The sequence below is a fragment of the Salvia hispanica genome, chromosome 4 (assembly GCF_023119035.1).
Source record: "Salvia hispanica cultivar TCC Black 2014 chromosome 4, UniMelb_Shisp_WGS_1.0, whole genome shotgun sequence".
In the NCBI taxonomy this organism is placed as follows: Eukaryota; Viridiplantae; Streptophyta; class Magnoliopsida; order Lamiales; family Lamiaceae; genus Salvia; species Salvia hispanica.
Window position 1 is genome coordinate 38218461 of NC_062968.1, and position 26534 is coordinate 38244994.

A 26534-nucleotide genomic window follows, 5' to 3' on the forward strand; every position below is an offset into this window, starting at 1 on the left:
TTATGAATTGATTAGCGTCACAACAATAAAGATAAACCGAGTGTTTAGACCATTGAATTTTTACTCGATTTGAATACCGTATATATGGAAGAGATATTAATTTGTGACACTTATTAACAGAATGATTATGCTCCAAAGTCTGCATCAGTAGGTTATTTCCATTCAACTCATAAGCAAAAATTAGAAATACAAAGTGATAGAAAAATGAGTGTAAAATGGAAAAGAAGCACTAAAATGAAGTGATATAGCACTTGGAAATTTATGGACCCATTTTTTTTTTTATCTCATGTAATAGCAGGCTTTACAGTCCGACTTGCTGTCAGAATTACAGTTTCACCTTCTCCATATGTAGGATTTTACAAAGAATCAAAGACAAGATTACACCCTCTAATTATCCAAGACTTTCTTCACTAATTAAGGCACCAACCAACATTTATTTCAACCACGAATTTCCACACCAATAGAAATTCTTAACTAAGTACTTTACAAATAAAATTGAGCGAATCTCAAAATTCATAATTGAAAATAAAATGTATTAGTAAAATTAACTAGCATGAGTTTGAATGGTACTTTGTTGCTTTGAGACTGGTATGATGGAGGAAGCATGATTTGAAGTGATAAACAATGACCTCCGGTGGCCATTAAAATCTCCAAGTTGTTGTTCACGACTTTTTTCCTTCAAATGATTGAAGAGAAAAATGATTTCGTGCACAAGCTCTCGACATCATATAATTTAAAACTAAATTTATATAGTAGAAGGCCATTTGCATCTGCAAGAGGATGATAGAGAAGGAGCATTAGCTTGACAAGTAGTCTTAGTACATCAGAACCAACAAATGGTCTCTCTGCAGCTAAATTTCTATAAAAAGGCATATGAATGAAAACCCATCTGGTACTAATCACTAGCAAGAGCGTACCTTTTTGAAGATGATTGGTCTCGGCGATCAACGACATATATTATCCATAGCCAAAGTTTTTTTCCAATTCCGCCCATACCAAACGCATGAATCGATCCTCCTACTTGTCCTCCATCCCAATCGAGCAACCCCAAAATAGAAGATTTTACCATTTTTTTTGGAGACATATTTGAGTTGTGAATTGCACAAGATATAGGGTCGAGGAGTCTTGGTCAATGTCAAGTAGACTCGCTTCACCTAACACGCCCTAACAACTTGCAGCTCCTCTATTATTTTTACCACCAAAATCACATTGACTTTGATATTGACTGTAATCGACGACTTCGTCAATACGTATTCCAAAATTTTCTTTCTTGATTTACGACGTACTCCAACTTTGAGTTTTATACAAATTGCCTAAACTTTTCTTCCCTTCTCTCACAAAATATTCTATTTTGTCATTTTAATTAGGTGTCCACAAATTAAGTACTCCACAATTTACAAACTGATATTCTTTGCCCATCTTTCCACCCAATTTCCTTATCTTTTTATTCGTACTTTATCCACTTACATATATATAATGATATAGTAATTCATTACACATGACTCATCATTTTCCACACACAAAAAAAACTCTACCAATAAAGTGGAGTTGGCTCCACTCATAATATACTAGTACTACATAATTTATCTCATTTTTACTAAATTTTGGGATGGAGATTATTTCAAATTTGCTTTTTTAAATTACCTGTACTAGTTTCTGATCGAGAATAAATTTAGTGAATACTCCACTTAGAGTTTTAAAAACGTGGTAAAGTAAAAATTTTGCATATATTTTCCATTGATGTATAGACTATAGAGTAGTATAGAGTACTAATATTGCAATCCTTTTGTTTACATTTTTTTTTTCAGTTTTGAGAATAACTAGTTTGCTCTAGTAGATTATTGAGTCTCGCAAAGCTCGAGCTTAGTTTAGTACACGCTTAGTTAATAGGGGAATTTGTTGGCAATTGAAACTAAAAAAAATGCAATATAACTATCCCTATCATCAATTGGTTTTTAGGATGTAAACCATGATTTCTATCATAATTAAGCAATGATACACTAATATAAGGAAACTAATTTTACACCTCCAATTTGAATCATATAATACACGACATCTTATTACATAAGTACATAACTATATAATGTAATTTCATGATCATGAACTATGAACATGTGCAGAGATACAAGATTCAAACTGTTTATTCTAAATTACAAACTTTAGTGACAAAATCTGGATACACGACCAACTTCATAGTACTTTTAAGGTGGAGTCTGAAAGCAAAATACTTTTCAAAGGGAGTTTTTGGTAATAAAACGCTTGATTTCTTCTAGAACTTTGTAAGCAACTTGTGAGAAAGGTTGATTGACAAAGAAACCGTGTTGTTCACCTTTATATTCAACATAATCAACTTCTTTTCCCATCTCTTTCAGCCTTTTGGAATAATCATCAATTCTGTCTCTCATCACTTCACTCCCTCCAACCAACACCAACATTGGGTCAAGTTTAATGCAATCCAATCTTGGGCTTGAAGGTCCAAAAGGGTTTGCAAATGGGTGGTCTAATGTTTCCCCACTTGGAATTGACAGCCTCCAGAACCTATTCCATTTCCAATTTTAAAACAAAAAAAAACAATTAATTAAGGTTTGCAATCCAGATAGTCTTTATGGACTCCCACAAATTATAGAATCCAAAGAAAAGTCTTTTAAGGTTTATGATTTACAATAACATGCACACAAGTATTGAGATGTCATTTTCATGCAAGTTTAATGTGGAGTAATATAAAACAGAAGGCAATGATTCTTGTACAATAAAATAGTTGTATAAGATATTAGGATGAAACTTATCCAAATCTGATATCTTTATCTAATATCTTATCTTTTAAACGTGACCTAATATTAGCACCTTTTGTTTTTGGGGATGAAGACATACTTATCTTTTAGCAGAGTAAACCACTATCTGTAAAATAAATATTGCAGAGGATTAATTATTCCATATACGAGAGGCTGCAGTTGCAATACATTAGTAATTCATTAAAGTACTAATTAGTTATAAGTTTGCTCACCTAGACGATTTAGGTCCTAACGCTACATAATTGCATTAGGAAAATGGTTTTCAATTGCTTCAAATATTTTAAGAAAATAATACTAATATTTAATTAGATTTAGATAGAAGAGTCACGCTTTTGAAATTGAAGATTTTGGACATTTTACCGACGTTAAAAGACTTTTCATTCGCAAATCGCAACAATATGCAATAATGCAAAAGGATGTGATTAAGATTTAAGATATTTGGACGTGTCATTCACAAATTTTCCCGCATTATTGGTGACGGACCTTTCACTTTCCTATCATGTATTAATTGAATATTGACCATATACCGGGAAAAAGGAGATAATGATTTATATTTTTTAATATATAAATAATAAATAAATACTATAAATTTAATATAGTAGTCTGTTGTGGTGGATTTGAATCCGAATTTTTTTATTTAATTTCAGGCATTACCGTATTATCACTAAACCGACACACACTGATTTATTAATATGAGGTAATAAAACACCCTTAAAATACTGATCCCCACATTATTTTCCCCACTTTTCTTCATATGAAAAATATAAATAACTCTAATTAAGTGCTAACTCCTAAACCCTACTAATAATACTATTAATGATAATGATATGACTATAATTCGACCTCGTGGCTTTGCATTCACATTTAATTTTATTTTTTCCTCTTTACTTTTGAGGGCATCTTTACATTATCATGTAGAAGACTTTTTCCCCTTTCTATGGATGGTTATATATATAAATATTCCATAAAATCTTTGGTCCAGTCATGAAAATATGGGCGAGATAAGATTGAAAAAGCTAATCTTAGGAATGTGGTTGTTAGTGGATGCCTATATATATAGTATAATCTAATACATATATGCGACTAAATTCATGTTGAAAAATTCCAATATATATACATAAATGGCTGCACCTTTCTTGACGCTGATAGGTTTTGTCTTCATCTTCTCCTTTCCATATCCCACTACCTCTTAACCGGTCTCTATCATTATAAAGTTTTAGTAATTATTCACCACCATTTCCCACCCTCCACAAAGTTATTGCAAATTTGATTTTACGTTTGATTAATAGGAGTATTTTAGTTTTCAAATTTTATTAAAGAAGAAGAATCATTTGGCTAGCTAGCTTTTGATTTATTTTGGTCAGATATATATGCTTCTCAAATGGGCTCCAATATTCATGAGTATCTAAGTGGATAGCTTTTTTGACACTATTTGTCGACATATTTCACCCAAATTTAAATTAATTACTAATAAATAAATAAGTTTGACTTGATCCACGTGGTGGCCTAATTATTTCCATTTCGCTTTCCATATGTAATACTCCTCGATTGTAAAGTGGAATATTGGAGCACTCAGCATTTTCCGGATCAATTATTATACCAACAACAAAATTCATACTGAATAAATAGTATACCATGTCAATAATTATACCAAAACATGGGATGTGCTCCCTAATTAGATATTGATTTCGTTTTTTTTTGTTTTGTTTTGAAGTGATAGATTTATATATACAATTTTTTATGTTGAATCTGGTTAGTTGATATAAAGATAAAGAAGAATATGTAGGAAGTGATATACTATAGTTCCTTTTATTGCATGCATATATATATGCAATAGATGTTTCATTATAAATGTAACTACTGTGCATTACATTAGTACTATTGATATTGGAAGATTCATCATAAAGTATATTCTTGTTCTACTCTATAAATTAGTAAATTCAAATAGTTTAGTGTTATAATATTTATCATCATTTCTAAATTAAGCCGCCCTAATTCCCATGCAAACAAAATGCTTTTCACGTAAGTAACAAAGAAATACCTGTCGAGAATTTCCAAATTCAAGTATTTTTCCGGCGGCCCTTCCGCTTCCGATTTAGTCCTAACAACCCCGCCGAAGAACGGCGCCATCAGCACGTATCCCCGCACCCTAACCGGGGCCAATCCAGGCGATCCAGGGCGGAGCTCCACCGCCAGATGGTGCGCCAGGTTCCCGCCGGAGGAATCGCCCACCACGAAAACCCTCCCGAAATCAATCCCCTCCCGCAGCCACTCGTCGGCGGCGGCGGACGGCATCAGAGCCTGTTGCTGCAGCCACTCGAGGGAGGCGCGCGCGTCCTCCGCGGCGGCGGGGAGGCGGTGCTCCGGGGCGAGGCGGTAGTCCGGGGCGACGACGAGGGCGTGCAGGGCGGAGGCGAGGCGGAGGCAGCAGCTGTGGCAGTTGGGCCAGGTGCGGGAGCCGACGCAGAAGCCGCCTCCGTGGAGGAAGAGGAGGACGGGGAGGGGGGCGGAGGAGGTGGCGGAGCGGGGCTTGTAGAGGCGGAGGTGGAGGTTGTTTTGGTTGTCGTATAAGCAGTCTTTCCAGAGGGCGGTGCCGTCGTCCTCCACTTCCATGGGGAATTTGACGAATTCGGAACGGGAAATGGAGCCGTCGCTAAACACTTGTACAATTCCTAGGCAATCTTCAACTACCTTAGGTGGAAGGGATCCCATTTCTCTCTCTCTCTTTACTTTCTATGTGGAATGGTGAGTACTTTAATTGTATAAATAGGCTTGAATGCGGGAGGAGAGGATAAAATTGAAGGATTCAATTAATATAGTAATGGATAATGACAAGGGTGTAATCGCGCAATATTGAGGGGGAAAAAGCAAGTGATAACGACATTTTTGAAATGATAAATGGAATAAGAAATTGGAATTCGTATCTGATTTGATAGTGCTATGTCCACAACCAACAATAAAAACCTAATAATGTAACCGTTAATGGAGTAATGTAATTACTCTGATTGGTTGGATTTCATTTTTATCATGTGATATTATATATCCGGGTCAATTAATAATTTGCAAGCACAACTTGAGTTCGGCACTTGCAAATCAGTATACTGAGCAATTGAGCATTAGTCACAAATTGAGCATTAAGTAAGTAGTCACATAGTATATCGAAAGTATACGTGTTTGCAAAAGAATTACGAGTACATACTGGTTTCATACAGTTTGGTGTCATGGAAAAGTAAATTAAAAATTGTTAAATATTCCCTCCGTTCACCATTTAGATTTAGTACTCCATTATTTTACCATTTTTAGATATCCACAATTTAAAGATTTGTTTTTCTTTTTCCACTTTTAGTATACAGATCTTATATATCATTATTTTTTCCACCTATGATAATCTACAATACTCCCTCCATCCACAAATATATATTTCGTTTCACTTTTTCTATAAATAGTAAGTACACCACATATTCCACATGTCACTTTGCTTAAATTATATTACTCTATTATAACAGTAATAGAGTACATTTTTAGCTATCAAGTACTATATAATTATACTTCACATAAATTATGAGGATCCTATTTCAAAACTTTTTCACTCGCCCATCTCCTAAAATCTTTTCATTCCTCCACTTATGATAAGGAAACATTTCAGTTTCCTAAATGTGTATATACATTAAATTCAGTTTTATGTCTGTTTATTAAGATGGGATCATGTATTGTTTACATTGTAAAATGTATATAGTACCATAATGAAACACATCCTATGAATCCTCCAATAAATATATTTTCTGTAGTCGAGTCATTTCTTTTTTGGACTCGTTTTGAAAAAATAATAATTAAAGAGAAAGTAAAGAGAAAATAATCTAGATGAGAGTCTGATACGGTAGTCCCTCCAATCCAGACGGAGCAGCGCCGGACCGTCATAGAGGAAGAGGAGGTCGAGGAGCCGCAAGCGCCGGAGCTGAATTGCGACACGGTGGAACGGGGAAGACCGTCGCCAAGGGAGGCGAGTAAACAGGGGAAGCCGAGAAGAAGAACAAGGCCAACTGTTAGATTTGGAGACTTTGTCTCTAAATGAAGCGTGGAATAGAATAGGATTATTTATTGCTATTTTCTGAATTTATTGTTTTGTTTTATTATTATTATTTGGAACTTTTGAGTCGAGCAATTTATAAGCTCCGTTCCGGGTTTTCTTTGTTGGTTCTTTCCCGGGCCGTAAGTCGAACCAACCCTAGGGTCCTTAGATTATAAATAGGCGCTGAAATTAATAAAAGAGTATCGAGAATTCACCTACTTTTCTGTTTTCTTTATTTTATCGCTACAAACCCTAGTTGTCGACGGGATTCTGCCTCTCGGGACTTTTTATTTCTGTTAACGGCATCAAGTTGAGAGGAAGACTCTTAACAAATTGGTGCTTTCACTGAACTCATGGACACTATCACTTCTGATGTCGTTCGATCGGATGGGTTACCATTGTTTCGGTCGACCATCTCGCCAATCAGTGCACCTGTTTCATCTGGTACGCCGATTCAGGGCCCGAATCCGGTGTCAACAATGTTCGAGCATATTTTGGCTTCTTTAGCGAGATTCGAGACTCGCATGGATGATTTTGATCGGCGTTTAGTGCCTCCGCGATCGGCGTCGGAGCAGAGTTTTGGACTTCCTTCGCACTGGTTTACCGATTCCCTACCTCGTTCGACGCCTCTCTCAATCCCTACCCAATCAGTGGTGATGACCATGCCGGCCTCTACATCATCTCATCGGTGGGAGCAACCGGGATCAGCCGCGGGCGCGACTGGAGGGATTCCCTCGCTCGGATCGTTTATGCCCACCTTTTCTGCACCTGGCTATGGTAACGGTCTGGTCAGCAGATGGCGCGCGGGTTCAGGCCAGGGAAATTGCTGGGAGCCTCCGGGGGGCAACCAGGGGATGGTGGCACCCTTGGCTCGTCAACCGACTTCGTGGGATAATCCAGTGTAGAACAATAATGGGAGCCATCGGGCATGGGAGGAACCAAGGGATGTGAAGATGAAGCCACCACGCTTCGATGGGTCGGATGCTGTTAATTGGATTGCCAGAATCCAATACTATTTTGACCATTTGATGATGCCCGAGGCCTATCGTCTACATTATGTGGTAATGCTTTTTGAGAATCAAGCGGCAGAGTGGGTGTTTAACTATCGCGCTAGCAACCCAGTGGTACTGTGGAAGGACTTCTTGGAGGATGTGCGGCGTCGTTTTGATCCGCAATGTTTTGAGGATTACCTGGGTTTGATAGCCAAATTGGTGCAGACGGGTTCTCTGGCAGAATACAACGCGACCTTTGAGTCTATGCGGAATCGAATCCCAAACGTTTCGGAATCTACTTTTTTACCTATTTATGTGGCTGGTTAAACACCAACACCCGCGTTCCGTGGCGGCTGCAATGGCCCTTGCTACTGAATTTGATGGGAGCGTGGAGAAGCCACCAACCCAACCGGGTTTCCAGCGACGGAATTGGACTTCCAGAGAGCAGAAAGGTCCAATGCCGGCATCATCATCTCAGCCACAACAGCAACTCCAGCCAACGACCAGACCTGTTCGCGCCAGAGGCCCCGATTACGCGAAGCTGCCAGTTATCCACCTAACCGCAGAGAGAACAGATCGCACACGGCGCGGCCTTTGTGTTTATTGCCAAGAGAAGTGGGTGTCAGGCCATGCTTGCAAACAGCCATTTTTGGCCTATATGGGAGGAGAGGTGGAGGGCGAAGTTGAGGAACCAGAGGCATTGGCTGAGCAGCAGGACCCGGAGGTGATAACGGCGGACCTTTCCCACATCTTTGCGCTGGACGGGAAACAACGACCAGAGGCGATGGAATTGCAGGGTACAATTGGCGCTGACCCCGTTGCCATTCTGGTCGATACGGGCAGCACTCACGATTTTTTGCATCCTAGAGTGGCGCAGCAGTTATCACTTCCTTTAACGGCTGTAAAACCGTTCAGAGTGTATGTGGGCAACGGAGAATCGTTGGTTTGCTCACACGCTAGCCTCCAGACGCGGATAGTGATTCAATCCCACGTGTTCTTGATTGATTTGCATATACTTCCGATACATGGGCCAGAAGTGATTCTAGGATTGGCGTGGCTGAAATCGTTGAGGCGTGTAACTAGCGATTTTGTGGAAGGGACGCTGGAGTTTATGCGCAATGGGGTACCAATGTCGTTGAGGGTGACCACACCGAAAGCTCAGCCGGTGTCCCTCAAGGCTGTCGCGAGCTTGCTGTCACTTCGGGGCGAGGCTGAGGCGTTGAGTTGATTTCGGTCCCCGAGGACGAGTATCAGGGGGCTGCTGCCGAACCACCCCACTTTCCGGACGACCTGGATCCCATGGTGTTGGCAGTTTTGAGATCCCACGAGGCAGTGTTTCACGCTCCGACGGGGATGCCGCCGCCACGACCTTTCGACCATCGTATACACTTACTCCCAAATTCAAAACCGGTTAATGTGAGGCCGTATCGCTACCCATACTTTCAGAAGAACGAGATCGAGAGGCAGGTGAATGAGATGTTAGCCTCGGGCGTCATTCGCCCCAGTCAGAGCCCGTTTTCATCCGCGGTTTTGCTTATCAGAAAGAAAGATGGCACGTTTCGGTTTTGCATTGATTATCAAGCCCTGAACATGGCAACGGTACCCGATCACTTTCCGATACCCACCTCGGATGAGCTGTTTGACGAGCTGGGATCAGCGCGTTTTTTCACAAAGTTGGATCTGCGATCAGGGTACCATCAGATTCGGATGCACGCGGATGACGTTTTCAAAACAGCTTTTCGGACGCATGACGGCCATTTCGTGTTCCTGGTCATGCCGTTCGGTTTGACTAATGCTCCATCTACATTTCAGTCGGCCATGAATGCGATTTTTAGGCCCCTGCTACGCCTCTTTGTTATTGTCTTTTTTGACGATATTTTGGTCTACAGCCCCACCTTGGAGTCTGATAAGGCTAATTTCATGCATCGGTTACATGGTGAAAAGCGTTACATTTTGCTGGGTCTAACATGTTTCCTAAGCCAGGTGTGTGATAAAATCGCTAGATCGAGAGAATGCTGAAGGAAACAATCTAGCGAAAGGAATGAAGTGAAATGAGCAGACTTAAAAGGAAAAGAAGGCGTGACGGAGGGAGTCAGTAGCTGAGGGCAACAAAGTCTATCTATACCTCGTTGGGCCCCACTCCAACGCCTATAAATAGAAGAACATGCAACGCACAAAATCACTTTCTTTTGCTCTCTTTTAGCTCACACACATAACACACACTTGGGAATGAGAGATCTGGGGTAGTTCGGGGTACGAAAGGGTTCATTTCTTTAGAAAGTTTCAGTGCAACACCGTCCGCGTGTGGGCGAAGATACAATCTCTTTAAATTTCAGTTTGTTTTTGCACTTTTGCGTCGAACTTCACTTTTGGGAGTCGACTTGGCTGTTGATGCTACTTATTATCATTTCGCTTCTGTCGGTTTGCGTTTATTTGTGATATTTCAAGTTGATTTACGTAGATCTTGCTGCTGAGAGTTTATTTTGACAAGTTATATGCCGATCTCTGTTTTATTTTGATGCTTTGTGATACTCGATCTGGGAATTTGGTGATAGATCTGTAGTTTGTTGACTAATTGGAGGTTGTTGTTTAAATCTGAAGTGATGAAGTGTTTCTGTTGGTTGGAGTTTGTGTCGGACGCTTGGATCCGGAGTGGATTTAGCGTCTGAGGTTGGATCCACAGTGAGGAGATTAAGTTGTGCATGAATTTGAGTTTTCAGTTTGTTTTTTGTTTTACTTCGTCTAGCATCCTTAGATCTGTTGAGTTCTTGTTGTTTTGCATCTAATTGGTTTAGATTTAGTCTGCTCTGCTCTGATTTCGTTCATGTTGTTTTTCTTCTGAGTTTTTACGCAATTTGGTTGAAGAAGATGATGTCGCTGTTCGTTAGTACCAGAGTTAGTTGTTTTGCCAGCTTTTCGTCCGTACTCTGCTTTTTCAGTCATGGTCCCCACAGTCAGTTTGTTTCCCAGGTCTAGGTAATTAGAGTAGTTTTTCTTTTAGATCTAGTGATTGTGCGGTTAATTTTCCTTGCATAGTTTTCTTTGTTGCTTCGCCTAGGTCTAGTTGTTAGCGTAGTAGTTTTAAAATTCCCAAGTCAAGTTTATTTTGTTTTCCTCAACCCAAGAAAAATGCGTGGCAGCAGCCAACACCTAAAACAAGTCCAAATCCTTGAACATAATTATTACGCATCCTTCTCTGTGGGATCGATCCCTACTTCCCTATACTAGGTTTAGTAAAGTGGTTGAGGGTTTTTGAAAGAGTGCTCTGTGTGTCCGACGACCAGGATCTCCTACGACCAACGAGTTCCTAGACCGCGTGATCTAGTGGATTTGCTGGACCAAGGGAACCTGTTTATTTCCTTCTGTGCGCACCGTGAGAGCAACCAACGTACTTTCAGAGTCTCATGTGCGCCACCTGCACGAGGTACTCACCATACAGAAATCTAATCAGTTTTTCGTAAAAATGTCCAAGTGTGTTTTTTGCAGCACCACGGTGGAATACTTGGGCCACTTGATCGCGGAAGGCCAGTTGAGGGCCGACCCGGAGAAGATTGCAGCCATGGTGGCTTGGCCGATCCCTGCATCCTTAAAACAGTTGAGGGGATTCTTGGGCGTTACAGGGTATTATCGACGATTTATTGCGAATTATGCATCCATTGCAGGACCATTAACTGAGCTCCTTAAGAAGGACGCATTTGTCTGGTCACCCGCAGCGGAGGACAGTTTTTTGGCGTTAAAATCGGCCATGACTTCAGCCCCAGTTTACGTTTGCCGGATTTCTCCAAAGTATTTTTTGTTGAAACAGATGCTTCGGATTTTGGCGTGGGCGCAGTCCTTCTCCAAGACGGTCACCCCTTGGCCTACTTTAGCAAGAAATTGGGCCCCCGCCGACGGGTCTCGTCGACTTATCATAAGGAGTTATACGCAATTGTAGAGGCGGTTTAGAAGTGGCGCCAATATTTGTTGGGGCGCGAATTTGTGATACAGAGTGATCAGAAGAGCTTAAAAGAATTATTGCAGCAAATTATCCAGACTCCTGATCAACAGTTCTATGCCAGAAAATTGATGGGCTACAAATTTCGCATCGAGTACAAAACAGGGGCATCCAACCAGGTGGCGGACGCGTTGTCACACAGGGATATGGCGCCGGAGGTGGGAGTGGCGGAGCAGGAACATGCCGATGCAGCGGCGTTGGCATTGGTAGCCCACCCTGTGCCGGATATCTTTGAACTTTTGCTGACCGAGACTGGGTCGTTGGAGGAGCTGATCGAGCTGAAGGCGCTGATCGCCGACGGCAAAGCAGGGGCTGACATGACTTTTGTGGGGGGTCTGATTTATCGGGGTAGAAGAATTTATGTGGGCGAGCTATCGGCGGCTAAATTGCCGTTGTTGCATGAGCATCATTCGACCCCACAGGCGGGCCATCCGGGCGTCGAGCGAACCTTTCGCCGTCTGGCAGCACAGTTTTATTGGAAACACATGAGGAAGGATGTTCGAACCTTTGTGGAGGCATGCTTGGAGTGTCAAACTACAAAGTACTCGACACAAAAACCTGCGGGGTTGCTGCAGCCCTTGCCTATCCCATCACAGGTTTGGGAGGACGTGTCTATGGACTTCGTGACGAGCCTTCCTCAGTCTCGCGGGTTCACAACGATCATGGTAGTGGTTGATAGGCTGACCAAGTATGCGCACTTCGCTCCTTTGCCGCCGCATTTTAATGCTTTGAGAGTGGCCAACCTTTTTTATCGAGACAGTGGTAAAGCATCATGGGTTTCCGAAGACTTTGGTCTCGGACAGGGACTCGGTGTTCTTAAACGACGTGTGGGAGGAGATGCTGCGTTTGAGTGGCACGAAGCTGCATTTCACGACCGCATACCATCCTCAATCTGATGGACAGACGGAGGTGCGGAATCGTGGGTTGGAGCAGTCCTTACGCGCTTTCGTGGCAGACAAGCCGAATAAGTGGGTGAATTTCTTACCGTGGGCCGAATTGTCCCTGAATTGTTTCTTTCACGAGGGTTTGGGCACTTCGCCATTCAAGGCTCTATATGGGCGCGAGCCACCTCCACTCGTCGCAGCGGAGCCGTCGAACTTCACCCCTGCTGATGTAGCTTCTCTGATTCGTCAACGGGGTGAACTCATTGTTTCTTTGCGCGCCAATCTGGAGAGGGCACAACAGCGTATGAGGACCGCTGCTAATAAACACAGGCGTCATGTCGAATTTCAGGTCGGCGATGAGGTGTTGTTAAAATTGCAGCAGTACCGGCAATATTCAGTGGCCAAGCCACTGTCTTCAAAGTTAGCTCGACGGTTTTTCGGTCCCTTCGAGGTGTTGGAACGTATAGGGCAGGTTGCCTATCGTCTTCGTTTACCTGAGGGCAGTCGGGTGCACAACGTTTTCCACGTGAGTTTGCTTCGACCCTTTGTGCAGGGAGCTTCGCCAGAGTCCATAGCGTTGCCTCCTTTGTTCGCCCAGGGCCGCCCTGTTTCGAGGCCGCTGAAATGGGTTGATAGCCGAACGGTATGGAGGGATGGAGCGCCAGCGGAGGAGGCCTTGATACAGTGGGATGATGATGGGGGAGAGAGTCCTACGTGGGAGCCATTGTCGGTTGTTCGTCGCCGTTTTCCGACACTGATCCTTGAGGACAAGAATGCTCTTATCCGGGGGGGAGTTGATACGGTAGTCCCTCCAATCCAGACGGAGCAGCGCCGGACCGTCATAGAGGAAGAGGAGGTCGAGGAGCCGCAAGCGCCGGAGCTGAATTGCGACACGGTGGAACGGGGAAGACCGTCGCCAAGGGAGGCGAGTAACCAGGGGAAGCCGAGAAGAAGAACAAGACCACCTGTTAGATTTGGAGACTTTGTCTCTAAATGAAGCGTGGAATAGAATAGGATTATTTATTGCTATTTTCTGAATTTATTGTTTTGTTTTATTATTATTATTTGAAACTTTTGAGTCGAGCAATTTATAAGCTCCGTTCCGGGTTTTCTTTGTTGGTTCTTTCCCGGGCCGTAAGTCGAACCAATCCTAGGGTCCTTAGATTATAAATAGGCGCTGAAATTAATAAAAGAGTATCGAGAATTCGCCTACTTTTCTGTTTTCTTTATTTTATCGCTACAAACCCTAGTTGTCGACGGGATTCCGCCTCCCGGGACTTCTTGTTTCTGTTAACGGCATCAAGTTGAGAGGAAGACTCTTAACAGAGTCTCATCTAATAAACGTATAATTAACAAGATGAGAGTCTCATCTAATAAACGTATAATTAACAATGAGTAAAGTTGACTGCAATATCACGAGACGTAGTACTAAAATAAAAGGCTTATTTATTTGAAGATGGTGAAAAGTGAAAACTACAAAAATTGCATCTTCTTTTACAATGGTACAAGCGCAGGATTAATAATACAATTATCCCAAACACAATATACTGAATCACTGATACATGCAACTATGTCTGGTAATAATCCTCGCCTGCAGACTCAGGAATTAGAGAACCGGGCTACGAACCTCAGTATTAGGGATCCGAATCCCTCCCCGTCATAATGCTTTCCACTCAACGGCAGCACAAAATTACATGCATACATGGGGAGGGATAAGCTTTCCTGGATTCATGATGTTGTTGGGATCTAAAGCAGCCTTAATCCTTTTCATCGTCTGGAGAGCCTCCATCCCCAGTTCTTTCTCCAGATACTAAAATGTTCAATACCATTTTAATTATAATCTCATTGCCTGTGATTCTACAATAAATACTACAATTCAAATTTTTAGTGCATTCAACAATACCTTCATTTTTCCCGTGCCCACACCATGTTCCCCGGTGCAAGTTCCTGATCATGATAAACATTGGATTAACTTTTACTTTAGAAAGATGTTGATTATTGAATGAAATTCTGCTATGCCAGCAAATGGTTGGCAATTGATTATATACCGTCCATATCCAGAGCAGCATGCACCATGAAACGGTTTAATCTCTCAGCTTCCTTTCGTTGCTCCTCTTTGTTCGGATCAAACAAAACCACGCAATGGAAGTTGCCATCACCAGCATGAGCAAGAACGGTGCTGTTCTAGCATCCATGTGTATCAGTGAAAGTGAAAGCATTGCCAAAAGCTTTAACAGAGTTTGGGAAGTACAATACCAGACTAAAGGTGAAGCATCTAGCTGCTTCTTGGATGTTGATATTATTTCAGCAAGGCGAGATAGTGGGACGCATACATCCTACATTATTATAAATTTTATGAAATAACCCACATATCAAGTATAAAGGTAAGACATGATGTGCTAGCCAAAAAAAAAAAGCTGAAGTTGAGGGACAGAACATTTTGAGGACTAAGGAAAAAACAAGTTTGATTTACTGATTTATCCTGCATAACACTGGCTTGGAGCTGATGTATTCTAGAATATGTGAAACTTCGGTAAATTAACTGAATGAGCTAAACTTGATGGAAATTATTGTTCTAAACAGAAGAATATAAGGTAGAGAAAATCACTACTTAGATGCATTCTAAAATATGTTCTGAAAACTTCCGTATATTAATTGAATGAGCTAAACCTGATGGAAAATATTGTTCAGAAAAGAAGAATATAAAACTGACCGTGATTAATGCTTCGGAATTAGGTTCCATGGCAAAGCATGCCCAGAGTGCCTCCTTCCGTATCTAATAAGAAACAGACCATAGAAAAAAAAAATTAGATGCAGAGCAGAAAAGTTTTTTCTTCCATCGTCTTCTCGCTGAAGCTTCAAAGAAGATGTACTTCTCATTAGTTCTTTTTTCTGGAAGTGCAGATAAAATTTTCCATAACTTATTTACCCAGACATGTAAGCAAGTTATATCTGCTGTACCTTCCAAAGTTCCTTTTTTGCTTCAGGTTCCTCTGCAAACACAAAATCTGAGCCATGGTGCTCAGAAGCAATCTTCTGAACCATAAGTGTTTGTTCACGAGAATATGCTTCTGCCATTATAGAAACCAAAAGAGAACATGAGAAACGAAGATGCATGTCAGATTAGAGGGTAAATAAATTTAGTGCTATAAATAATAAAATCAGAAATTGAAAATAATGGAAGCTATTGAAGCAATATTATATATTTGCCAATAGAAGTGGAGAACTTTCTTAGCCTCACTTCACCCACCAAGAATCATAGCTAAAAAAACACAAAAAATCTGTTTGAAATGCATTCATTTATTTTATCCAAACATATACCACTGCTCACCTGTGCCAATAAACTCGAACATCAAAGTTGGGGCTTCAGGTAGGCTTTTCCCATTAGCAAGGTTGATTGCCCTGACTTGAACCTCATCAAGAAGCTCAACCCTTGATACCTATTACACAATATAGAACAAGATAAAAGGATGAAATGAACAAGAAATTGCATCTTCAAAAAGTCGTTATGAGAATGGAAGATTATGCAGCAATAATTCAACAATAATATAAACATGCAACATATACTACCAGCTCCTTCAAGACCTTTACCTTTCCACGCTTTCAGTTATGTATAACTGAGTATAAGTACAATCAGAAAAGCTAGGAACCACAACAAATATGCAACAGATTGGACCAATCCTAGAATCCAGAGAAGCCAACTGACCTGTATACCAGACATCATAGTGGCAATAGCAACATCTGCGGCATCTTTAATTGTAGGAAAGTTGCACATGGCTACCTATAAAACAATTGAAGGTAAGCCAATATGCAGCTTTCAAACATCTTCCCAAAAATATCACATGTCATGCATGGATTGTTCTATTTCAAGTGAAAATTATTAAAATTTTGAAAGCCTCAACTGTTGGTCTATGGGAGCCAATAGAAATCCAACTCAAATATCATACAAAAAATAATTGCCCCAATCCACTGGTAATAGTTGTGGGGTATTTTTTATTGTCGGCATCACCCGTTCATTGTCGGTTGTCATTATAAACATCGCTATAGCATGGTGGTTCGTGATGAAAACGCCATCGCCACACCGATTCTTTGCATTTTTTTTGTGTCGGCCACCATGGCGGTCATTTGCCTGTAATTTTGACTTTTTTGTTTTATTTATATAATTTTGGCTTTTTAGTTAAATTTTGACTAGAAGCCCAATAACTGAACACACCCAAATAACCCACCCACCACCTATTTTACAATTAAAATGAAAATTAGATTAAAATAAAAAATTGAAACCCTAATTGAACACCTTCTCTCTCACGCAATTCACATCTGTCCGCCTCCTACCCCACGCCGTCACCGCCCAGCCCCTCTCCTCCTTTGGCTTTTCTGGCTTCAGGCGCAACATAGCGGACCAGCTCCCATCCGGCCTTCCTCTAGTCCCGCCAGCACTGTCCTGTCCCTGCTGGCACCCTTCAGCAACAAGGTAATGCTCCCTCCGTCCCACGTTACTTGAGGCGTTTCTTTTCGGCACGGGATTAAACAAAGTTGTGTTTAGTGAGTTAAACAAAGAGTCCCATAATTTTGAGAACGTATACAACATTAGTCTAACAAGGAAGTCACCATCTTCAATCCCCTTATCTCCTTTGATAACTTGTTCTGCACCTACTCTTCACATGTAAACATTCTTCTAAGGTAGTCCTTAACCTCAAACAAGGAGTTAGTGGGGCCGACCATCACTCGATTTGTTACATCCTATCGATCATTATAAAGGATTCAACAAGGAAGAGACAACCTTAGGAGAAAGAGTGGATGCAAAACAAGTTATCAAAGGAGGATAAGGGAATCGAAGTAACAAAACTATTATGATTCCTTTTGGACTAATGTTCTATACATTCTCAAAATCATGGGTACTCTTGTATGAGTTCTTAGAATGGTTGATGGTGAGAAGAAAGTAGCAATGAGCTACATCTATCCAACATAATCGTGCAACCAACATCGCTCTACTCTTCCACCTTACGCTTCAACAATGTTTCAGTACATATTCTAACTCTTTGCTCAAAAGAGGGCCTCCGATGTCGTGATAGCTCGGAAATGGAAAATGCTTGTCATATTCTCCAATTGATTGAACCATACGTTCAAAGCTCTCCAATCGAATTGAGTTGAACGACAAGCCTGCTTGGTGCCAAAACCGAGCAATATCCTGATGGACTCGGTCTTCGGCTTATCTGCCAAAAGCTTCTTTCACGTATCTTCTTTGTGTTTCGTTCGTTTTTCTGCAATTTCACACCTTTTGAAAAATGCATTCAGCCCTTTCTTTCGACGATCAACATTATGTATTTCTTGAACTAATGTAGCATCAATCGCTTCTTCATTATTGAATCTCATACCCCCTAGATCAATTATGTCTGTATGTTTTGAAAAATCAGAGCTTCCAAAAGCCTTTTTTGCTAGAAAGTGTTCCCAAAGTTCCCCTCGCACTTGCTTCAGAATTTGGGACATGCGGAAACCTTTCATTTCTTTCCCGTCAAGTGCTCTTTGGCTCTTGTAATGCCGTCGATTATCACTTTGTTGCAATAGTTGCATAATACTCCCTCCATCCCACAATAAGACTCACATTTGGTGTGGATACGAGTTTTAAGAAATGTAAAGAATAGTGGGTTAGCAAAATTAGTGGAATATGAGTAGAGACGGTTAGTAGAATGTGGAACCTACTTATCATTTATGGTAAAAGTGAAATGTGACTCTTATTGTGGGACGGACCGAATGGGAAAATGTGACCTTTATTGTGGGACGGAGGGAGTACTTATTGGTTAATTTTTCTCCATCGAAGAGCAATATTTCCAGTCTGAACCTTTTCCACTAGGGCGATTGAAGAAGCTTATTCTCTAGTAGACATTCTTGCAAATGTTATATGTATAATAACAAAGCAATGTTATCAAATAGCAGATATGGCTGCGCCATGGCGTTTGGTGGTGGAAACGCCATAGCACCGCCATTTGACAACATTGCGTGTATACCCCATTTGGGAATGGGGCATTATGCAAGAAACATGGAGGTTAGAGTTATATTTTATGCTTTATTAATTGTTTTAAGAGTTTTAGATGTTATATTTTTATAATTTTCTAATTTTTGAATTATATATAAATATATAAGTATTATTTTATTTATTTAATTATTGACCGCCATATCCGCCATACTAATACGCCATATCCCTCTGGCGGTTTTTAGGCAAACCACCATACGAGATTGATAACATTGTAGCAAAGAACACAATAAAAAAAGTTTATAATCTACTGGATCAGTTGTATATGCAATCAGGACAATATATATAAATATGAAGTATATATACGCAGGGATGTATTCATATCAAAACCTTATCTTTTGCCAAAATGTCAAACCATCTACATTTTATGCCGTTTAATGTACATTTTATGTACTATAATGTATTATCCCATAATGATGTAAAATATACGAATTATGTACATTATTAAAGATAACAATGTTATCAATCTCGTATGGCGGCTTATGGTGGTTCGCCTAAAAACCGCTGCAGGGATATGGCGTATTAGTATAGCGGATATGGCGGTCAATAATTAAATAAACAAAATAATACTTATATATATTTATATATAATTCAAAAATTAGAAAATAATAAAAATATATCATCTAAAACTCATAAACAAATAATAAACCATAAAATACAACTCTAACCTCCATATTTCTTGCTAATGCCTTATTCTTAAATGCAATACACATGCAATGTTGTCAAATGGCGGTGCTATGGCGTTTCCACCACCGAACACCATGCCATAGCGCCATATCCGTTATTTGATAACATTGAAAGACAATACATTATTTATACATAAAATGTACATTACTGGTGTGTATAATGTACCTTAATGATGTTTTACATGTAAGATTGGTTTTGACGTTAACACACGCCTATCTATATATCAAAATTCACAAGTATCATAATTTTCAAACAAAATATAAAACTACTTGATTTGTAACCTAAACCCTAAACCGTAATCGGTTTGTAATTACTTATGTAATTACTAATCGGTTTGTATAACTTATGTAATCAATCACTAATCGGTTTGCAATTACTCCCCCCGTCCCGGCTAAGATGACACATTGCTTAGCCGGCAAGGGATTTTAGGAGTTATTGGTTAAAGTGTTTAATTGGAGAGAGAGAAGGTGGGTGTAAGTATTAAAGTAGAGAGATGAAGAAAGATGGATATTTTAATAGGAGTGAGAAAAGTGGTTGAGTGTATTAATTGGAGAGAGAAAGTTACCAAAAAAGGAAAGGTGTCATTTTAGTTGGGACAAACTAAAAAGGAAAACGTGTCATCTTAGGCGGGAGGAAGGGAGTACTAAATTGTACTCCTCCGTCCCACTGTCCCACTCTAAATGGAGCATTTCTAATTCAGCACGAGATTTTATGTAGTGTTGTTTTATAAATAAAGTAGAGAGTAAAATAAAAGAGGGAAAAAATAGAGAGTGATGTTGCTATATTTAGAATTGTGTCATTTAGAATGGGAATCCCAAAAGAGAAAAGGTGTCACTTAGAGTTAGACAAAAGGAGTAATAACATTTGTTTATGTGTAAATGACAGTTAACGGTTTGTATAAATATATAATCATTAATCAGTAAATAACTTGTTACATTGTCGTTGATTTTCTAGAGGGTGCCGGCAGGAGCTAGAATGCTGGAGCATGGAGTTATGTTGCACCTAAAGCTGAGAGAAGCCAGAGAAGGAGGAGAGGGGCTGGGCAGCGACGGCGGACATATTGTGAATCGTGTGAGAAAGGGGGTTATTTGCATTGGTTGAATTAAGTTTCAATTTCTTATTTTAATTTTAATTTAATTTTCATTTTAATTGTAAAATGGGTCGGAATGGGTGGGTGGGGGTTATTTAGGCCGGTTCAAATATTGCGTTTATAGCCAAAATTCAACTAAAAAGTCAAAATTGGATTAAAAAAATGACTGCCATGGTGGGATATTATGGCGCCATAGCGCCACGACTGTGATGGCCGACACAGAAAAATGCCAAAAATCGGTGTGGCGATGGTGTTTTCATCATGAACCGCCACGCTATACGGCTATAGCGCCATATCGCCGCCGTACCCGATATTTAACAACATTGAGTATAAATATACTTTAAACGGTTAAATTGTTGGGGGACCATGGGGTCACCAGGCCCCAAAGTGGCTCTATCACTATTCGCAGGTATAAAAAGTATATATGAAACACAGGTTTAGTACAGGAAGACAAGGACAAAAAGCATCGTGAGGTACAAAACATTTTTCCGGAGCATGTTATTTGGGTTGGGGTGAAGGGGAAACATATTTAAAGAGATTTTCCCACAAGAACACACATAAATAATATATATAGAGAGAGAAGAGAGAGGGGTTTCATATATGTGTTTGCCTCATAAAAGAAGCTTGGCCTGCAGAATTTTTTTGTTTATATAGATGAAACTCAAACCTGATCATGCTACGCACAATCATTATTTAGTAATCTGGAAGCACTAATCTCCCAGCAAGTGTTTGACATCACGCAATTCGTTCAGGGAATGATGCCTAGCTATAGCATTTTCAATTTGTGAGAAATTCATAGATAAATTGCATTATTTAATAGTATTATCCATCCATTTCAATTTCAACAGCCTTCATTCTTCAATTGTTGTGATGGATATCATGGATTACATGATACAATAAATACGTATTTAGATCTTAACACCACAATAACCTCACTGTTCAGCATTTACACTTGAGCTCATTATAGAGTACTCCCTCTGTCCCTTAAAATTATGCACTTTCTATTTTAGGAAAAAAAATTCTCTCTAATTAGATAAGACTCATTCTCCACTAACAATATTTCAAGCATTTTTTCTTCATGTCTCTCTTACTTTACCAATTGTGCATTAAAATCTATGCCCCTTCAAAAGTTCTTATTTTTAAGGGATGGAGGGAGTATAAGATATTCAGCTTCAAATTAAGAATAGCAGGTGAGGGTGAAGAGAGAGAGAGAATGAGAAAGTACTACGAAAATACCACTGAGAACTGAGGGATTTTTTGGAGACGTAATGTGACTTCTGTTATCACACCCAATGTTCCTTCACTTCCAATCATGAGACGTGTCAGGTCATACCTGAGAAAGATTAAACAAAAAACATATGGCTTTTAATTACAAAGTAAGGGCAGGGAGAAAGATGAAATTGAGCTTGAAAAGCAAAAACGGTGAGCGACGATCAGAAAAGATATAAATGGATAAAGAAGCAAAGTTGTAAAGACACAAAATTCAATAATCTCAGTTACAAACTACAGAGCTTTCCTATGTGGAAATATGCATGATGCCATTGGTCTAGACATTACTGTGTTTTTTCTTGCTCTTATTGAGTTTCAAGCACCATATAAAGACTTGTTGCAAACCAATTCTGATCAAGCTATGGAACAAACTTATATGGCAAAAAGTTAAAATAGAGAACATACCCAGCAGCACTTTTCCTGGCACGAGATCCAGTCTTCACAATGTCTCCATTGGCTAGAACCGCCTGAAAGGAATAAGCATCAATGCATCATGAGTGTGATCTCAGTGAGCATAAGGAACATAGCATGAAATATACATACCTTAAGGTTAATGACATTTTCGCGCATAGTTCCATACCTACAAACTAGAAATGAAATAATTAAACTGAATTAAGAAGGTAACAAAATAGTTCTTAGGTTTAGAACCTAACCTATACAGCTTCTCAACAATCATTTTATGCAATGGCATGAGCTAACCAGCTACTAAACAACTTGCCTAGGCATATAAAGCTAGGTTTTCACACAATGTGACAAATCATGCACAATGCTGTTAGTTTACTGTAAAAGTTTGTTTTCGTGTATATATCATCAGCTACCTAGTATTACCACAAAATTTATGATCATGCAGAAGCAGATAAGGCTCAAGTCTCAACATATATGGAAAATGATGTTTATGCTTCTAAAGCTGAAACAAAACAACTACCTTACAGCCAATGAGCCGGAGCAGCGTGTGGCACACATCCCACCAATGGTTGCTCCAGGACCTGAGGACCAGCTTAGTTACAAAATATTATATTGATGTGAAAATTACAAGTATCCAGTAAATTCATAGGAACAAGGAATCTAGGAAGAAAACGTAATAGTCTAATTTGAAGAGCAGCTGCTCAGTAAAGTTCTAAGGAATCAGGATACATAAAACCAAAAAAACCTACTCCTAACTGAAATGTAAGCTTTAATTATTGATACTAGAGGCCCCATTCAGATTCGGTACCAAGAGCTTAATTAAGCAGTCATCTTCATAGTAAAGGCAATAACAACTGAAAGAGTTCAACGGCCTTTTTGCATATCATATAGGGTCAATTTCTTGGATTAACATGTTCTAATATTGCATATTCTTACAAGTTACAATGCAATCATACACCCGTCAAAAATTTAGAAAAAAAAGGTAAAAACTAAAAGGCAAAAGCACCAAATAAGAAGAGGTGTGTGAACTTTACCAGGATCTAGAGGAAAGAATAAACCATATGGTTCGAGGTATTCATTAAGATCCATCCACCCAATTCCAGGCTCAACAACCACATCCATGTCCTTTAAATTTAATGATTTGATACGCTACAATTTGAATAGTTAGCAAAGTAAGTAACATGATGCTTTCCGGCTAAGTCAAAATATTACATGATGGATGAGAAATCCTCACTCATAATTTCCAATGTTGGGAAATAAGTACATGCAGAGGGGAGAAATTTTGAGGATTGTGATAACAATTAACAAAGTTGATTATATTTGGTGATAGCAAATGAAACAACAAACTGATAACCTCAGAAAGAAACCAGCCTACATCATATGTGGAAGAGTCCCTAGGCCAAAACATATACTCCCTCTGTCACAAGATAAGTGAAGCATTTCTTTTGGGCACGGGATTTAAGGAATTGATATTTAAAGAGTTAAAGTAGAGAGAGGAAAAAGTAGAGAAGTAAAGAGAGAATAAAGTAGGTGGAGAATAAAGTAAGAGAAAAGATTTTTTGCTAAAAAGGGAAATGGCTCACTTATAGTGGGACATCCCAAAAAGGAATATGACTTGCTTATCTTGGGACGGAGGGAGTACAAACTAGAATGAAAAATATTTCACTGTTATAGAGATTAATTAATCACAATAAGAATTTAGTGGCAACATATACAGATGGGAGCTTTCATACTTTCATTTGTGTCATGTCAATGCAAACTCCACCACTAGGAGACAAGGTATGGCCTTCGATAGAGGTAGCTCCACCATATGGCACAATAGGAACCTGCCATCAGCAGAGTAAGAGAGTGGGTCAAAAACCCTATACCATTAAATTCCCTGAGACTACAAAGCACATGATGGTGTGAAGCGCAGCTCTAACCTTATGTTTGTTGCAGGATACTACTATCTTAGACACCTCCTCCTCAGTCCTACAGAAAATATATAAAATATGAACATGATGTATCTTAAGACAAGGGTGCCACTCTGCCACTAAGAGCTAGAATCAGACCATGTACAAACAGTTTCCTCTAGCCCAGCAATCAAACAAAGAGTAGTGAAGAATAAACCATAAAACACACTAGAATCACGGAACAGGGGTGCAAATCTTACAACAAATGGGAAGTCGGGTAGTCAGGTATGCAAGTGTATGAATGCCTTCAATGAATCCTCACTACTATGCATGCTATTATGAATAAATTTACTACTCCCTCCATTCCATAGTAGTGGAGTCATTTTGCCATTTCGGTACGTTCCATAGTAGTAAAGTCATTTCCCTTTCTAATAAAAGTCAACACATTTCTTCTCACTTACTTTACTCTCTCTTACTTTATTCTCTCTTCCTCTCTCTATCTTTCTCATTTCTACTTTATTTTTTCATTACTTAACCCACTTAACACAATTTTTCTTAAATCGCGTGCCGTAGAGAAGAAACGCCTCTACTACTATGGAACGGAGAGCGTATATATTAACATCATATGACAAGCCTAGATGTGAAAGTTACTCGTCATGCTAATGATGATTGGCATCCATCCACTAGTGCCAAACTCTGACCTAACAACAATTGTAGTTTTAGCAATCCCCATTTTCCAGACCAGCTGTTACATATCTGTTTGTTCAGAGGACAGAAGAATCTAAAGTAATAAACCACCACAAGAATGGTCTAAATATAGATTTTAGTATTAGAAATTCATGCACTAAATACCTTCTCAAGTATTCCTCAAGTCAATACTCAATATACAAGTTGCACATAGTCAAAATCAACTCCACGGTCCTCACCTTGGGAAAACAATCACATCAGGGATGTTCTGAGCCTTGTGAAAGCTGTTCTGTGGCTTCCCATGATAGTATCTTTCATCGTAGTCCATTGTCATATTCTCCTGCACCAGATATTCATTAATATCCCATTAGATAAACTAAATGCTGCATTTTAGATTGGGGCAAAGCTTATTCGTAGTCAAGTCATTGCAGGAAACTGTCGGTTCACACCTTGCAGATGATACTGAGTTCTTCAATAAGCTCTTGCGGAACTTCTCGGTGTGATCCTTTCACCACGTAATTCGTGCTGTCTGTGCCCCCAATCCTCTTATCACTAAAAGAGAAGTCATTCACAAAAAAGACACCATTAATTCCATAATTCCATTTAGCTTCCAGTAAGACGAAACAAAACATCAGGAAACACATCTCTCGGATAGAATTCATGAAATATGCATCCACATCAGAACAGTAATCAATCAACGCACAAACTAGTATCACCAATACCACGAGAATAACAAACTGAAAAACTAAAAATCCGCGCGTTTATTCAAGCAATAAACTAATCACTAAAGAGAAACTAGCTTCGAATAGAAGCCTTACGATTGAGCGAGATTTGGGGCTTCGCAGCATGAAGGAGCGTTATTGAAGTAAGAGTGCAAAGCAAGAGACGCGGCAGAGACAGTGAAAGCAAGCGGAAGCAAAGAGCTTTCCCAATGCGAAAAGGACGGTCCCCGGAGGCGTTCCGCCGTTGGTACAGTGGCATGGTGCTCGTGAGAACGATAGTTCCGGAATTTGGTGTAAAACGGCCTTGAAGAAGAACGCAATCGAGAAATCCAGGAGGATAGCGCCATTGTTTGGAGGTTTGTGGGGAGCCGGATTGCACTATGACACGTCCTTATGAAGCATATAAATTGATTATACAAAATAATTTTTTAACATCATAGTAAGATTTTAAGTGGAGTAGTAAATTTACATTGTATTTTATATTTATACTTTATTAAATAAGCTCACCAACATGCCAACAAAACTAGTTTAGAAATCGCCAAATCTCAAGACGAAAAACATAGAAATAGTAGTATAAAGGTTTTCATTCCAAAACAAAATTAAATAATCATTATTAAGTAGTTTAGAAATAAAAGTTACTTGTTTCTAAATGAATGCACAAGCAAAACATTATTTTAGAACAAAATACTAATTCTATCGAAAACTAAATGAATTAACTACAACTAATATACACATGTAGCATTATCAAATGGGACAACTATCTCACAATTGATTTCCATGAGAGACAACCTCATACATCTCCTACTACATACGCAATATTTGTGCATGCAGTAGGAGATGTAGCAGATGATCCTCATTCTTATACTGTAGTTTTCTTATTTCCTAATTAAAACAAATACTCCCTCTGTTAAAAAAAAATAGGATACTTTACTTTTATGCACTCATTTTGAAAAAAATGATAATAAATAGCTAAAGTGGAGAGAAAGTAAAGTATGAAAGAGAATAATGTAAAGAAGAGTC

General features: G+C 39.5%; 2 protein-coding genes and 1 long non-coding RNA gene across 4 annotated transcripts; all 3 read right to left on the reverse strand.

Annotated features, from left to right (window-relative positions):
• Positions 1-245: 245 nt before the first annotated feature.
• LOC125223833 lies at positions 246-1178 on the reverse strand. The gene is made up of 2 exons (XR_007176788.1): positions 918-1178; positions 246-770 (listed from the first exon to the last, which is right to left on the reverse strand). It is a non-coding gene; the product is annotated as an uncharacterized LOC125223833 (long non-coding RNA).
• An 828-nt stretch (positions 1179-2006) lies between these two features.
• LOC125224489 (probable carboxylesterase 15) lies at positions 2007-5541 on the reverse strand. The gene is made up of 2 exons (XM_048127894.1): positions 4834-5541; positions 2007-2538 (listed from the first exon to the last, which is right to left on the reverse strand). Exons 1-2 carry the CDS (start codon positions 5502-5504, stop codon positions 2232-2234), a joined length of 978 nt encoding a protein of 325 aa, XP_047983851.1. The 5' UTR covers positions 5505-5541; the 3' UTR covers positions 2007-2231.
• Positions 5542-14160: 8619 nt separating this feature from the next.
• Positions 14161-25886, reverse strand: LOC125223004 (D-lactate dehydrogenase [cytochrome], mitochondrial). 2 transcript variants are annotated; one of them, XM_048125945.1, is made up of 18 exons: positions 25611-25886; positions 25242-25344; positions 25032-25132; positions 24136-24184; positions 23947-24039; positions 23248-23362; positions 22734-22794; positions 22352-22388; positions 22214-22275; positions 21776-21872; positions 16438-16512; positions 16063-16171; positions 15693-15802; positions 15445-15507; positions 14988-15067; positions 14780-14910; positions 14635-14678; positions 14161-14541 (listed from the first exon to the last, which is right to left on the reverse strand). In XM_048125945.1, the coding sequence occupies exons 1-18, from the start codon at positions 25859-25861 to the stop codon at positions 14422-14424; spliced, it is 1701 nt and encodes a 566-aa protein (XP_047981902.1). In that variant the 5' UTR covers positions 25862-25886; the 3' UTR covers positions 14161-14421. The 2 variants fall into 2 exon arrangements, with proteins under 2 accessions (XP_047981902.1, XP_047981903.1); XM_048125946.1 differs by lacking the exons at positions 14161-14541; positions 14635-14678 and having other exon boundaries at positions 14812-14915.
• Positions 25887-26534: the final 648 nt, after the last annotated feature.

Excerpts from the sequence above, each read along its gene's own strand:
- LOC125224489 (XM_048127894.1), bottom strand. The coding sequence starts at position 5,504 with ATGGGATCCCTTCCACCTAAGGTAGTTGAAGATTGCCTAGGAATTGTA. Across the intron at positions 2,539-4,833 it reads AATTTGGAAATTCTCGACAG|GTTCTGGAGGCTGTCAATTC; the intron begins GTATTTCTTTGT and ends GAAATGGAATAG.
- LOC125223004 (XM_048125945.1), bottom strand. The coding sequence starts at position 25,861 with ATGGCGCTATCCTCCTGGATTTCTCGATTGCGTTCTTCTTCAAGGCCG. Across the intron at positions 24,040-24,135 it reads TATCCTGCAACAAACATAAG|GTTCCTATTGTGCCATATGG; the intron begins GTTAGAGCTGCG and ends TGCTGATGGCAG. Across the intron at positions 22,389-22,733 it reads TCCGGCTCATTGGCTGTAAG|GTATGGAACTATGCGCGAAA; the intron begins GTAGTTGTTTTG and ends TCTAGTTTGTAG.